The 14,908-nt window shown below is 36.0% G+C and overlaps 1 protein-coding gene across 1 annotated transcript in view; it reads left to right on the forward strand.

The window, feature by feature from the left end:
• The first annotated feature begins 540 nt into the window (after positions 1-540).
• The window catches only part of pth2ra (parathyroid hormone 2 receptor a), a 58,046-nt gene continuing 43,678 nt past the window's right edge, over positions 541-14,908 (forward strand). The window contains exons 1-6 of the mRNA XM_084421738.1: positions 541-871; positions 3,977-4,076; positions 6,886-6,996; positions 8,378-8,493; positions 8,578-8,675; positions 12,710-12,896. Coding sequence (XP_084277864.1) covers positions 719-871; positions 3,977-4,076; positions 6,886-6,996; positions 8,378-8,493; positions 8,578-8,675; positions 12,710-12,896 — 765 coding nt within the window. The 5' untranslated portion in view covers positions 541-718. The remainder of the gene's footprint in view (positions 872-3,976; positions 4,077-6,885; positions 6,997-8,377; positions 8,494-8,577; positions 8,676-12,709; positions 12,897-14,908) is intronic.

The following is a 14,908-nucleotide window of genomic DNA, read 5'->3' on the forward strand; positions in this document are numbered from 1 at the left end:
ATATGATTTGAAGGCCATTAGTAGGCTATCATTAAATAAATCGCAAATGATCAGACTTCTTTTATTTATTAACAACCATTTCAGAACGCGATTAATCATTTAACAACTTATTTGAAAGAAAGTTGAAGATGTTGCTTTTTCTCTCTCAACTCTTTGAAGACATAGCGAGTGAGCTCTGCTTATCACTGCCTCCGTAGTCATGTGCGTTGAGAGATGAGCGGAAGAAGAAATAGTTCCTATCCTACACAACAATTTGCTAACATGATTCATTGTCTTCTCTTCAAAGCTCGTGATACGTATTCATTTTCGAAGAAGAAGAAGTAGCACTAGTTAAAACGCATTGTGTTAATATTGTTGACGTGAGGAGGATCTTTCCTCGCGATAAACCGTCAGTAATATTATACTATCAATATTTCAAGATCGATCCGCCCATAGTGAGAGTGAGAAACTTGCTGTTTGTGACTGGAGGAGCGTCTCTCATTCATTCAAGCGCCTCACTCATATATCACTCACGTTGAGTCCGTCAGCCGAACTGGCCGAGGGGATTTCTTCATGGAGTAGCCTACACTTGCAAACTTTCAAGCTGCTTTTACGAGGCGAAGGAGATGTGAACGAATTTGAACTTCGTAGAACAACGACGTCACGTGCTTCTGTGCTATTTTATTAGACACTTAAGAAAAGATTTCGGGAAATTTCATTATGTTTTTCCACTTACGACATGACTAGATCATGGTCGCTGGAGATACACAAAGTCTTAAAGGAAGAAGGCTGCCTGTTATCTCGACAAAAGCATCATCTCAGAAAGATGAGGTATATCCTCCTATTGAACTTCGCGAAAGTGATTCTGTTTTGGACATTAGCTGATGCTCAGGTAAGACTTTAGGTCTACATGACTTCTGTTTTTTCTTTTGTTGGGGCACTTGGGGTAGTCCAGGTTCACTTGGTACCTTAGGCGTCTTTATGTTGCGTCTCGATTTGGCTGAAAATGAGCACCTGTAAATGTGAGATTTCGAACACAGCATTTCATACAAACGCCTTATTTGCGCTGTGTGTGTGTGTGTGTGTGTGTGTGTTTTCATCAATTCTGTAATCCCCATCCCTAATCCCTCTGAGACGTGAAATACAATAGTAGAGGTGTTGATGAAAGCTTGGAATGTTTCACAGCCATTTTCCTCTCCCCTAAACTGTAAAGAGTTGCTACTGCATGCACTGTAATATATATATATATATATTATTATTTTTTTTTCTAAATTGGTATTAGTCAGCAAGTCACTTATTTAACATGACTGAATTGACCATATTGGGTGGAAATAGACCTTTATGGTAACAATTGCTCATGTGAGTATGGAATACATACAATATGCATTCATGTTTTTTTTTTTTAGCATTCCATTATATGTTGTTGACGGATTGTTCACTTTTTGTTCTGTCATTGGTGGTCATTAATCTACCTGTGCTGGTGAAATGACATAAAACTTGAGTGGCTTGTGCTTTTGTTCATGCATTAATAAACCAAATAAATTGTTTGCAGGAAACAGAAATAATCCAGCAAAACAATACACAATATCATACAAACCTGGTTATGCATATGTTGCCACTTTCTTCACAACAGCAAAAAATGATGCTCATTCATGGACTGTTTAACCTAACCATCTGTAATAAGCAGCAAATCACAGTTAAACTGGGAATGCTTTGTGAGATTTATTTTTCATGAGGGTCAGCTTGTGGGTTTGAGTGTGTGCTGCATGTTAATTGTTATTTTCATATACCTAAAACTTATTCCCACTGCATTGTCAACAAGTTACTATAACAAATTAGTAAATCATGAATGCATGAGTAAATGTGCTTGTCCTGTGAGAATCATCTAAAAATGTGGCACATCTAATTCAGAGGTTCTGATCCTTTTGAAATGCCCCCTTTTGAAATTTCATATTGAAATGCTACAATATTTTTGTGTATTTCTGCTGTAATTATGACAAATCTGCTTGTGTTCAGACTTTTTTATTTACAGAAACTGGGGCTCTGGATCAATCTCAGAATGTTTTTCATACATACATTCATACATTTTTCATAAATGTTTTGCTACGTTTGGAATCTGTTAGGTATTTTGAATTGGACAAGCATATTTGCCCATCTGACTGGAACACTGTCAGTATCTCACAGTGTCGCTTGATGATGTCAAGAGTGCTGCATGATTATTATTAATTTTTATTACCACCGGAGAGTGCACTCGCATACTTCATTAAGCTGCTATAGGATATACGAATGTAATCATAGATGTATAATTCCCCACACATTGAGTCACATTGAGCCCAAATGATTAAAAGTCTCCCACTATAATTTTTATGCTAATTTGAGTAATTTGCACATAATATCTGTGCAGTATTTAAAGTAGTATGAAGGAAGTGGTGGACGAGGTACTTTAGAAATTGCTTAGAAAAGTTTGGAGTAGTGTTATCTTATGGTCATCTCCAGTGTTGGGGGTAACGCATTAGAAGTCAAGTTACATAATCTGATTACTTTTTTTTTTGGAAATAATGAGTAAAGAAATGCATTACTTAAATGCGTTACTTTTTTCAAATAAGTATTTGTTTTCTCATTGATTGACTGACACCTCTCCTGTCCCCATGTTGAGAGAAATCGGGAGTGAGAGGCAAATGTGTTGTGTTCACTCTGTAAACATGAAGGTTCTTGATTGTGAATTTAGATGTAACCTAAAAATGTATGACATTAAAATCCAAGTGAACAGGCACTTCCTCACAGCCAGTTTTGCTTTCATGCATTTCAAATTAAATACGACATCTACCTTGACTAATGTCAATTCCAAATGTATTTATTGCAAAGAATTAGAAGGTAAGACATTAATAAATGTATTTATATTCAGCCCCCCCCCCCCGTTATTTTTCATAATAAATGACATGCTGCATTTTAATATCCTCCTGAACAAAGCCCAATTTACAGCTCTCAAAACTGTACATGTATCTGTACTTTGCATGACTGAGAAAATGTCTTTAATTGAGGCAGAATATCAAGCAGAAATGACAGATCCAATACCCTTTTAATACACTTTTACACTAATTGAAAACCTTTCTTTCATCATTAGAGAGAGTGAATCTTTTAATTTCTTTCATCTCTTCAGGGTATTTAGAAGTTCAACTCTTCACACTCCCTCGCAGACTCAATAAGAAACCAGAAATGAGACAGAGAGAGAATGTCACCACTAACCCTTTGATAATCGCACCAACACACACACTCAGTTTTACATAATGCACCATTCTTTTGAAAAATAAAGGGAATTAAACTTAATTAAACTTAAAATTCTGCCATCATTTACTCTCATGTCATTCCAAACCTTATGACTTTTTTCCCCTCCATGGAACATATAAGGAATATATATATTTTTTTAAATCTCGAAGGGTCAGAGCTTTTCTTTTCCATACTAAAAATGTAGTAAAAGTGAAAGGTAATGACAAAAATGCATAATACGATAACTTTGAGAGAGGAACAGCGAATCAATACATTTTGCATAATTGATCCCAAATGTGTCTTGATGGGCCATGCTTGAAATACACTTTATTTGGTAACACTCTGTTTTACAGTGTCCTTGTTACATATGTTACATGTTATTTATCATAGTAATAACAATAAAGCATGCATAATTACATGCAACCAACCCTCAACCAAACCCTAATCCTACCCTAACCTTATAGTAATTAAGTACATGTTGTTAATTAATATTACTCAGTACATATAATTACACTGTGACAATGACATCTTAAAATAAAGTGTAACCCTTTATTTCAATGAGAGTTAGTTGACATGTAGTTGTTTAAAATGTCTAAAGTGGACCGACTAAATAAAGTGTTACAGAAAATACAAATGACATTTGTAAATGACATCCTCACACAAAAAAATCTGATGGCTTCAGAAGATTTAGTACATAATGGAGAAACAAAATGAGCCCTTTTTTGGACAGGCTGGTGAAGATGGTGAGATTACAGCTGAAGAACAGGTACAGATGCTTCTGGATGCAAAGCTGCAGTGCTTACTGAAGGTCTCCACAGACTACCCAGCAGGTAGGCACTGTTCCCGATGAACGTTTTTTTACCCAGTTTTAAATTTAAAGGATTAGTTCACTTTAAAATGAAAATTAGCCCATGATTGACTCACCCTCAAGCCAACCTAGGTGAATATGACTTTCTTCTTTCAGACGAATACAATCAGTGTTATATAATAAAATATCCTGGCTCTACCAAATTTTATAATGGCAGTGGATTGCAACCAACAGATTGAAGCTCAAAAACGTGCATCCATCCATTATATAAGAACTCCAAACAGCTCCTGTGGGTTAATAAAGGCCTTCTGAAGCAAAACGATGAGTTTGTGTAAGAAAAATATTCATATTTAACACGTTACAAAGTAAAATTCTAGTTTACGGATAAACAAACATAATCTGAAAGAAGAAAGTCATATAGCCTGCACCTAGGATGACTTGAGGGTGAGTAAATCATGGACTAATTTTCATTTGAAAGTGAACTACTCCTTTAAGTCAGCATGAAATGGCATAAGTTGCGATAGTCTTTTTTTCCCCTATTGTGACGTACTGTATATCTGAGTGAAACTTTTTTTCCCTATTGTGACGTATATCTAAGTTAAACTTTTTTTTCCATATTGTGACGTATATCTGAGTGAAAAGGCTCTACAAACAAGAAAAAATATAGGGCGGGACTTGATTTTGTTCATTGGGAATTTATAGGATGGTTGTTTGCTATTGCTGTGAGTAAGCTTCAGTAAACACGTCATCAGAGAATAGATGTTGTTGGAAATCATTTTGATTAAAGATTACGTGGGGACATGAATTTAAACAAAATAATGACGTGCACTGATAAATAGTTTACTGCAATATTCCATAAAAAAACAAGAATTGTCTATTTTGATGTTAGGGTTACTTTAAGTGGCCGTTTCAGTTCTCCACATTAATGTTGTTGTGCACCACACAATTTCACCTAGAAATAGTAACAAATTAAACAAAAGTATGACCAAAAGACTCCTTCAAGACCTTTGTTAGGTGAAACTCACTGCACAGTTTGCTGTTTCATTTGGCTTCATTATTAACACAGGTGAAAAGGCAGAACATGTGAAGAGGAAAAAACAAGCTCTGTTGGAGATGACTCATTGTAAAATGGCCTTCCTGGCCATCGTAGTGACCTGGCAACTCAATAATATAACTTGGCTCACTCCCATTTCCCTTTCATGTTAACGTCATGGGTTATAGTGTTTTACGTAATTCGAGGAGAAAAAAGCAATTATGTTATGTAGAAGGAAATGGTGTGCAAAGGATGTGGGTGCAGCATATTTAGTTTTCAACTGGCACGTGAGAAGTTGATTACAGCCAATTTTCAGTAGGAGAAGTGTTTAGCATAATTGCGATTTTTATATTGTTCTTTTGGTTCCTGAACTTACTTTTTCCAACAAAAGTCAACATAAAATCAAACTGACCTTATATACTTAATACAGTCTGGTACAATTCATTGGTTTACATTTTTCTAAAGAGGGACAAATTAAAATGTATCTTTTAATGTATGCCATTTTGAGTGGAAGTACATTACTTTTAACATGATTAAACAGTAAACTAGGATTTCTTATCTTTTCTTTTTTGCCATGAATGAAGACCTTTGTTGTTAATAATAATGTTTTAACATGCTCCTCATCCTTCCAAGTTTCAAAGATATGCTGTCATCTCTTTCATTAAATTATATTAGCTTAATGTACGGTCAAATTTACAGTTTTCTTAGATGAAAAATTTCAGTAGGATTTTTTTGCGTCATTTCAATAAGAATCCATGCGATCATTAATTTCGTTTGAGGGCAAAAGATTCCCCAAAGCATATTTCGGAACGTTGAGAAAGAGAAAGCTGCTTGGTTTGAAAGTGACTTTTGTGTGAGCTGTGCTTTATACTGTTCATTGCTACACTATTGAAAATAGACCTTTTTTGCCAATTAAATTTTGCTAATGTGATCCCAGCTTTATACTGTAACAACAGCACAAAAAAATAAAAAAATAAATTAAATACACAAGTTTGAAAATACCAGAGAAATTAAGTCCAGTCCTACATCGTTTCCTGTTTCACTTGGAAATGTCACATTAAAGTAAAATGGATTGTAAATTAGTGTTTCATGGCTAGCACAAGACTTGAAAGCACTTCATGGTCTAATGTTTTCAAACTTAAAGCTTCATTGCTTCTGTGGTCTGATGTTATCAGAAATCTGTGGTTGCTGGACTGACTCTGTTGAATCCACCGGTGATTTATTGAACGTCTTTACTCATCAACTGTCTGGCGTTAATTGCATTGTTTTTCTTCAGCATGTTTTTATTTCAACAGAAATCATTACAGTCATTCTTACGGTTATAAATTGTATAATTGTTTTAGCAAAAAATATAAGTACATTGACCAAGTTCAGAATTTACAATTTAATTAAACACACATACGTACATATTATACACGCATACATAATTTCTTGGACAAGCACACTTGTTGCCTCTTCATGATGTGTCAGTGTGGGTTACCCCGTGGGCGCTCATGTTAGGTCATGCCAGTTGGATATAATGCAATATCCACACAACACAAAACATCACCCATAGGTATTTAGTTGATACCATGAGTGATATTTCTTACAGAGTTTTATTTTTTTAATGGAAAGCATATATAATTAATTTGGTGACAGTAAAGGATGTATGACTGTGTTACAGATCATTTTATGTTTATATATGTGAAAATATCTTACTTTAATGGTTTGGAAAGAATGAAAATGTGCAAGACTTTCATACGGTATCACGTTATGGTGCAAGATTGGATAATTTCAACTGAAACTGTTCTATTCTCAGTTGGTGTATGTGTCCCAGAGTGGGATGGTCTTATCTGTTGGCCGCAAGGCTTCCCTGGAGCTCTGACCAAGACCCTCTGCCCAACTTACATCTATGACTTCAACCATGCAGGTTTGAAACATTTTTCTCTCTCTCGTGCATTGCTGTTTGAGTCGTGTGCGCTGAAGTTAAAGATGAGTGCTTTACTACCGCGTTAATTAACTTAACCAAGCACATCCTATATAAGATAAATAAATCATATATATAAATATAATCAAAATAAACATAATATTACAACTTAAAATTGCACAAAACAAAAGGCAGCGAATGCACAAAAGAACTAATAGTCATGAAGGTGTATCTCATGTAACAACGTGCTGAAACATGGGTGTACAAATAATACACAACATTCTTTTACAATAGTGTTATCATTATAATTTTATGTCGCCTATATGACAGATTTCCGCTGCATATGTTGCACTTGAAGGGACAGTTCACCCAAAAAATAATTTACTCACCTTCAAGTTGTTCCAAATCTGTATGAATTTCTGTCTTTTGCTGAACCCAAAAGAAGATATTTTGTAGAATATGGGTAACCAAACCGTTGAGGGGCTCCATTGACTTCCATAGTATTTCTTTTCCACACTACATTTTCTATCCTTACTGATGGATAGAAAATGTAAGATTAGAAAATCCTTACATTTTCTATCCAGTAAGGATTTGGAAATCGTGGTTCACTCTTTTATCTCATCAAAGGTTGATTATTGTAATTCTCATATTGATCTCCCCCAGACTATGCTAGTCCGCTTACAGTTAGTGCAAAATGCAGCAGCAAGGCTTTTAATGGGGGTGAGAAAGAGAGACCATATTACCCCTGTACTGCAATCCTTACATTGGCTTCCTGTTAAATTCAGGATTGATTTTAAAGTTCTCTTGTTTGTTTACAAGGCCTTATCAGGCCTTACCCTCCAGTACATCAGTGATCTTATTATTCCCTACTCTCCTTCTAGAGTTCTCAGGTCCTTTTAAAGACCGACGGCTTTTAAAGGTCCCTCGTTGTTATTTAAAATCAAAAGGAGATTGTGCTTTTCCTGTGGTAGGTCCCAAACTCTGGAATAGTCTCCCATTCCACGTGAGGTCAGCTCCATCAATTGCCACTTTTAAGTCTTATTTAAAAACGTATTTATTTTCTTCAGCTTTCGAATAAGTTATGTTTGCTTTGTTATAGGATTTTAATGTTTTCGCTTCTGTAAAGCACTTTGGGGCAACGTCTGTTGTTTGAAAATGTGCTATATAAATAAAGTTGCTTGCTTGCTTGCCTTGCACACTATGGAAGTCAATGGAGCCCATGAACTGTTTGGTTACCGACATTCTAATATACTATCATTTACCACTGTTTTAATTTTTTATTGATGTATAATGTGTACTGTTTCGTATACTATTTAAAAAATAAATAAAATAATAATAGGCAGCATACATAACATAGCCAGTAAAGTCTTTGTCAATCTTTCAGGACATGCCTACAGGAGGTGTGACTCTAATGGTTCCTGGGTGCTTGCAGAGAGTTCAAACAAGACCTGGGTGAACTACACAGAGTGCATCAAATCCCCAGAGCCCAACAAAAAGAGAGTAAGCTACATTACCATCAGTTGTCTTCAATGGACCGAGATCACTTTATAGGTGGCTTGACGCACCACCTCTTTGACCCCACAGCAGGTCTTTTTTGAACGGCTGCACATCATGTACACAGTAGGCTATGCAGTTTCCTTCAGCTCTCTTCTAGTGGCCATCTTTATTATTGGATACTTTAGGTAAGTAACTGACTGACTGTGTGTGTTTGTACTTCATCTCATAAACTGCATGAAAACAGTTGAACTGATGCTTTAAATAGTGTTTTTTTTATACCTAATACTGTATTTCTATTTCTATCGGACTGTTATTGCACAAATGTGAATCAGTAGCCTGACAAGCCAGACCCACATCAAGATGTTGGGTCTGGGAACACACCATTGGCAGGGCTCAATCCGAGGGGCGGGATTAACGGTTGTCTTTCAAATTCCCTCTGCACGCAATAGGATAGCGCTACAACCAACCAGAGTGTTTTCCCACCAGCGGAGCTAGTTGATAGATTCAACTTTTTGGCAAAACAAACATATCTTCCTTTTTTAAGAATGACTTCAGTGCCATTCTTTGTTCTTTTCTCAAAGAAAAGCTTAACTCCAAGTCATCCAGAGTCGTGGCCAAAGCAGATTCGAAAGACCGCTGTTCGCCTGCAGCAGCAGCCATCTTCTTTGTTTTCAAGTAGCAGGGAATTCACGCGGAAACGTCACAACTCTGCTGTCATTATGTTAAGCCCGCCCCCCGACTCTATACACGATGTGATTGGCCTGACTAGAGTTTGGAGGAGGGAGGGAGGGTCGAGCTAGCCTCCGTTTTGTTTGACAAAACTTCGAACGTCAACAAGAAGTGACGTCACCCAACAGCACCATTATAGCTCAGATGGCAATGTAACATTGCAAAACTATGCTGGACAGTGCTAGCTTGCAGCTACACTTTTGATGATGAATGTAGTGTGATCTGGGAAATGCATTTTTTTTTTCTCGGTCTTGCTTTAACTTGATTGTTTATATGCATGATGACATGGAGATTATTATACAGGTAGATTATTATCTACCTCCATTATAATCCTTTTCATTAATTTATTTGTTGCCATTTCCAGTGCATTAAGACCAGTGTTGTAATAAAGTATCTCCCAGTGTGCAGTTTTCACAGAATTGCATCAGGATCAGGTCTTTCTGGGAAACAGAAGGTTCAATATATAGTGATAGAGTGTAGTATATAGTAATATATTGCCCCTGTCACTATATATATATATATATATATATAGGGAGAGAGAGAGAGAGAGAGAGAGAGAGAGAGAGAGAGAGAGAGAGAGAGAGAGAGAGAGAGAGAGAGAGAGAGAGAGAGAGAGAGAGAGAGCGCAACGTTATTGCCACTTTCAAGGCCCAGAAAGATAGTAAAGACATCGTTAAAATAGTCCATGTGACCACAGTAGTTCAACCTTAATGTTATGAAGTGACTAAATACTTTTTGTGCGAAAAAAATAAAGAATTTATTCAACAATTTCTTCTCTTCCGCTGTTCACATGAGCACCACGATGCATGCGTTTGATGCTGATGCAGGAGCCGGTCAATGCTAAGCCAGCGTTCTGACGCAGAACATGGAAGCACTGCACTGTGTTTACAACGTGACCAGTGTCAGAGACTGATATGGAAAAGAAGAAATTGTTGAATAAAGCCGTTATTTTAGTTTGGTGCGCACAATAAGTATTCAGATATCCATGTGTTTCTTTCTTCAGTCGAAAAGAAATTAAGGTTTTTGAGGAAAACATTCCAGGATTTTTCTACACAGAATGGACATCAATGGCAACCAACTATACCAATGTTCAAAGAAGGTTAAAATGTCCATCTCAGTGCAGCTTCAAAGTCTCTACACGATCCCACGTGATGACGCAATGCGTGGCACATCTCAGAGATGGTACACGACGAGCATTTGTGGTTACAGTTTTTCTCAGTCGCTTTGGTGCATTTCTCACATCACTATTTACATTTGCACAACAGTTAGTTCAACCTCCACAACATTTAGTCATTTATGCACATCATAGTAGCAGTTTCTCATTCCTTCCAACAAATTGCAAATGCTTTTGGACATACATCAATTGCTTTCATACAACTCTCTGCTGTTTCATAACATTATCATTTGCTTATGTCATGTCAGTCAAAATTAACTATACTTGTGAATGCTGAATAGTCATTCCATATAAAACTAATAGTCCTCATTTCATTGCTTGAGTCATTACATACAAAAATGTTGAACTAGTTGTCAAAATCTGTCAAGCAAATTGTACACATTTTTAAAAAAAAAATTTTTCCTGAAAATGTCTCCTAAATTGAACAATTTCTCTCAGGTGAATCTCAGCTTTCACTGATGAGGAACGTCTGGATGTGAATGAATGATTACAGTACTATATATGTTGTATGTTCAGTTCCAATATGTACTGCAATATTGTTTACAGTTGTGCACAGCTCTACCCAAAGGGAGTTTATGTTTGTTGTAAATAAGGGTGTATTTTTTCTTTTGCACAATGCTGTGAACAAATTAGAATTGCAAAGAGCATATGCAGTAAAAATGTGAAACATTCAGTGTCTTGTACTCAGTTACCTCACTAAATACAGTAATGTGTAACTTACAGTTTTTCTCAGTCGCTTTGGTGCATTTCTCACATCACTATTTACATTTGCACAACAGTTAATGCAGTTCTCAAAACAATTAGTACAAACTGCAAAACCTAGTTGATAACCTGCAAAAGCGTGTCACTTGCTCAAAATGGATAGCTCATTCCTCAAAAGCAAGTATTCATGTCAATGAAAGTGTCAGTGTCATCAAGATGAAAAGTCCTGACACCATTGTTTATGAACTGTTTATGAACTGATAGTCAAATGGCTTTGTCATGTTTTCATTATGACAGTTTACTCTGTAAATGTTTTCCAATGCAAAAAAGTCAGATCTTGGTGACACTACCTGAAAATGCTCAAGACAGCACTATATACTATTTGCACAGCCATTTGAAAAATACAGTTAAGTTACACATTACTGTATTTAGTGAGGTAACTGAGTACAAGACACTGAATATGTATGTTTCACATTTTTACTGCATATGCTCTTTGCAATTCTAATTTGTTCACAGCATTGTGCAAAAGAAAAAATACACCCTTATTTACAACAAACATAAACTCCCTTTGGGCAGAGCTGTGCACAACTGTACACAATATTGCAGTACATATTGGAACTGAACATACAACATACATAGTACTGTAATCATTCATGCACATCCAGACGTTCCTCTCTGTCTGGCCACATAATTTCATCTACATCACAGCGAATATCATATCTAGCTCAATTGCAAATTGTTCAATTTAGGAGACATTTTCAAAAAAAAAAAAAAAAATTTTTTTTAAATGTGTAAAATTTGCTTGACAGATTTTGACAACTAGTTCAAGCAATGAAATGAGGACTATTAGTTTTATATGGAATGACTATTCAGCATTCACAAGTATAGTTAATTTTGACTGACATGACATAAGCAAATGATAATGTTATAAAACAGCAGAGAGTTGTATGAAAGCAATTGATGCATGTCCAAAAGCATTTGCAATTTGCCAGAAGGAATGAGAAACTGCTACTATGATGTGCACACATGACTAAATGTTGTGGAGGTTGAACTAACTGTTGTGCAAATGTAAATAGTGATGTGAGAAATGCACCAAAGCGACTGAGAAAAACTGTAAAAAGTATATAATTTTTATTTTATTTTAGAAAATGACTTTGAAAAATGTAGAGACTTTGAAGCTGCATTGAGACGGACATTTGAACCTTCTTTGAACATTGGTATAGTTGGTTGCAATTGAAGTCCATTCTGTGTAGAAAAATCCTGGAATGTTTTCCTCAAAAACCTTAATTTCTTTTCGACTGAAGAAAGACATGGATATCTTGGATGACATCGGGGTGAGTAAATTATCAGCAAAACATTTTTTGAAAGTGAACTAATCCTTTAAGGTTGAACCACTGTACTAGTCATATGGACTATTAGGACGAAGGTCTTACGGGTTTGGAACGACATGAGGGTGAGTAATTAATGACAGAAATTAAATTTTTGGGTGAACTATCCCTTTGATGTAAACTTTCCTTTTCCTCATTTCCCTGAATACACATTAGCATCTGAGGTCTACCATCTTTTCTATTCTCTGCCCTAACAAACCTCATATGTATTTCTGTGTGTCCTCAGACGTCTCCACTGCACTAGGAACTACATTCACATGCACCTGTTTGTTTCCTTCATGCTGCGTGCCGTCAGCATCTTTGTGAAGGATCACGTGGTGCACACTGGTACCGGGCTGCAGGAATTTGACGCTGTGCTCATGAATAACTTCACTAATGCTGTGGATGTGGCACCAGTGGACACTTCACAGTATGTGAGTCAAACGCTATCTGACTCTTTCATGCATCATGAGTATTTTAGTAAATATTTATCAAGTAACTCATGTGGCTAGGTTTTAGATTATGTAATCAATATTTATATTATATTAGGGCTGGGTAATATTGTTTAAAATTATATTTTATGTTATTACATTTAAATTATATTTAAAATTATATATTGTTTCAGCTTTTATTCTAATATTAATTTATAAGTAACCCTGAATATTAATTTAACCTTTTCACATATTCCATGAGCTGTGACAAATTTGAAGATAGATAGATAGATAGATAGATAGATAGATAGATAGATAGATAGATAGATAGATAGATAGATAGATAGATAGATAGATAGATAGATAGGACTCTTCTAAATGATCTGCTGTCTGTTCCAGGTACACACTGTCCGTATCATGCTGTGTGCAAAATGTGCCATTTGAATTAGTAACTCTTGAATGACCAGAAGCAGAACTCATTGTAGAATGTCATCCATAACAGCTTGAACACTGCATTGAGGCACAGTGAAGTGTTAAACAAGCCTAGTAGAGTGGAAATTGAAAGGGGTCAAGTTGGGTCTGAATGAAATGACATCTTGGTGAGGTTTGACTTCAATTCTGATTATGGTGGAGAATATTGATTTTAATGCTAGTGCAAGGTTGTGACCTGTCTTGACGCTGACATTTTTGGAAGAAATGCCAAAGCTAGAAGTATGTTATTGGATTGCAAGAAGCTGTAAGTGCTCAGTCTCATCCTGTGCAGTGTGTCATACTCAAACTGGAGGACTTTTGTTTTATTCTATCTCCAATCTCCACCTCATACACAACATGTCTGAGTGTTTTTATTATACTCTGCGCCCACCATATGGCCAGCCTCAACAATCCATGCAAAGAGGTTAAAAAAAACTCACTTGTCCCCATTTGCTGTCTTTTGGGTGGGAAATGATTATTCAATTCCCACCTACGCTCAGACTCGAACTGTATCCCATTGCGGGCAATACTGGAGACTCAATGACTGCGCCCTCAGCTTTTTCTTCAAACAGCTGCATTGCAGGAGATAAGTACGATGGAGGCAACATCTGAGGGAGGATTTTGCGACCAGTTGTTTAGCATCCATTGTTTGCACCATAAGCGTTGCCGCTACTATGTCTTCAGAGATTAAAAGGCACAACTGCTTTGCTTTGATCCATTTTGTTGTATGTGTTGTGTTTCTATAGGTCAGTGAGCCAAAATGCTCACATCAATATGTGGCTATTACTCTGGCAAATTTCTCATTTAAAGGAACATGCAGGAAATTTCCTGCCCTTCCATTTTCTTCAGTGGACCAGTATGGCAGCAGAACCAATTTGGCAAATATTTGCTCTGTATATATGCTTTCTGCATCATATCAAGGATCTTTGTGAGGACTTCTCAAAGTAAACACCAGGCTCACATTTGGGTTTTCATATTTTTTCAGGCCAGCTTTTATTTAGGTATGCAAGGCATAATAATAATAATAATAATAATAATAATATTTATTATTATTATTATTGGCAGTACTGACTCGTCGTGCTTGCATTTTTACTAGTAAGAATTACATTAGAGAGCTCAATTCAATTCTTACTTGGAACAATTACAGTTAGAGAGCTCTTTAATAATAATAATTGTTAATAGTAAAAACTGAATTAGAGAGCTCAATAATTTAATTCTTACTAGTAAAAATGCAATTACAATGAATAAAGCTGGGTACATTTCAAGCTAAACGGCTTGCCATACTAGTCGAATAGTCTCGCACATCGCTATTGGTAAGCTAATGTGTATGCTTGGTCCAAAATTATGATACTGTATTGTGGGAGGATTTAGAGTGACTCATAGAGTCTTTGGATATTGCATTATCATTTTTATAATTTTAGTTATTTTTGTCATTTATTAGTCTTGAGTTAACTCTGTATGCCTAAGCTAATATGATTATTTTCAACCCATTTGCCTTTCTCAGTATTGTGTGAACTGAAGAAAAGGCTGCATTCAGTATTTTC

This window comes from Rutilus rutilus, assembly GCF_951802725.1.
Source record: "Rutilus rutilus genome assembly, chromosome: 10".
Lineage (NCBI taxonomy): Eukaryota > Metazoa > Chordata > Actinopteri > Cypriniformes > Leuciscidae > Rutilus > Rutilus rutilus.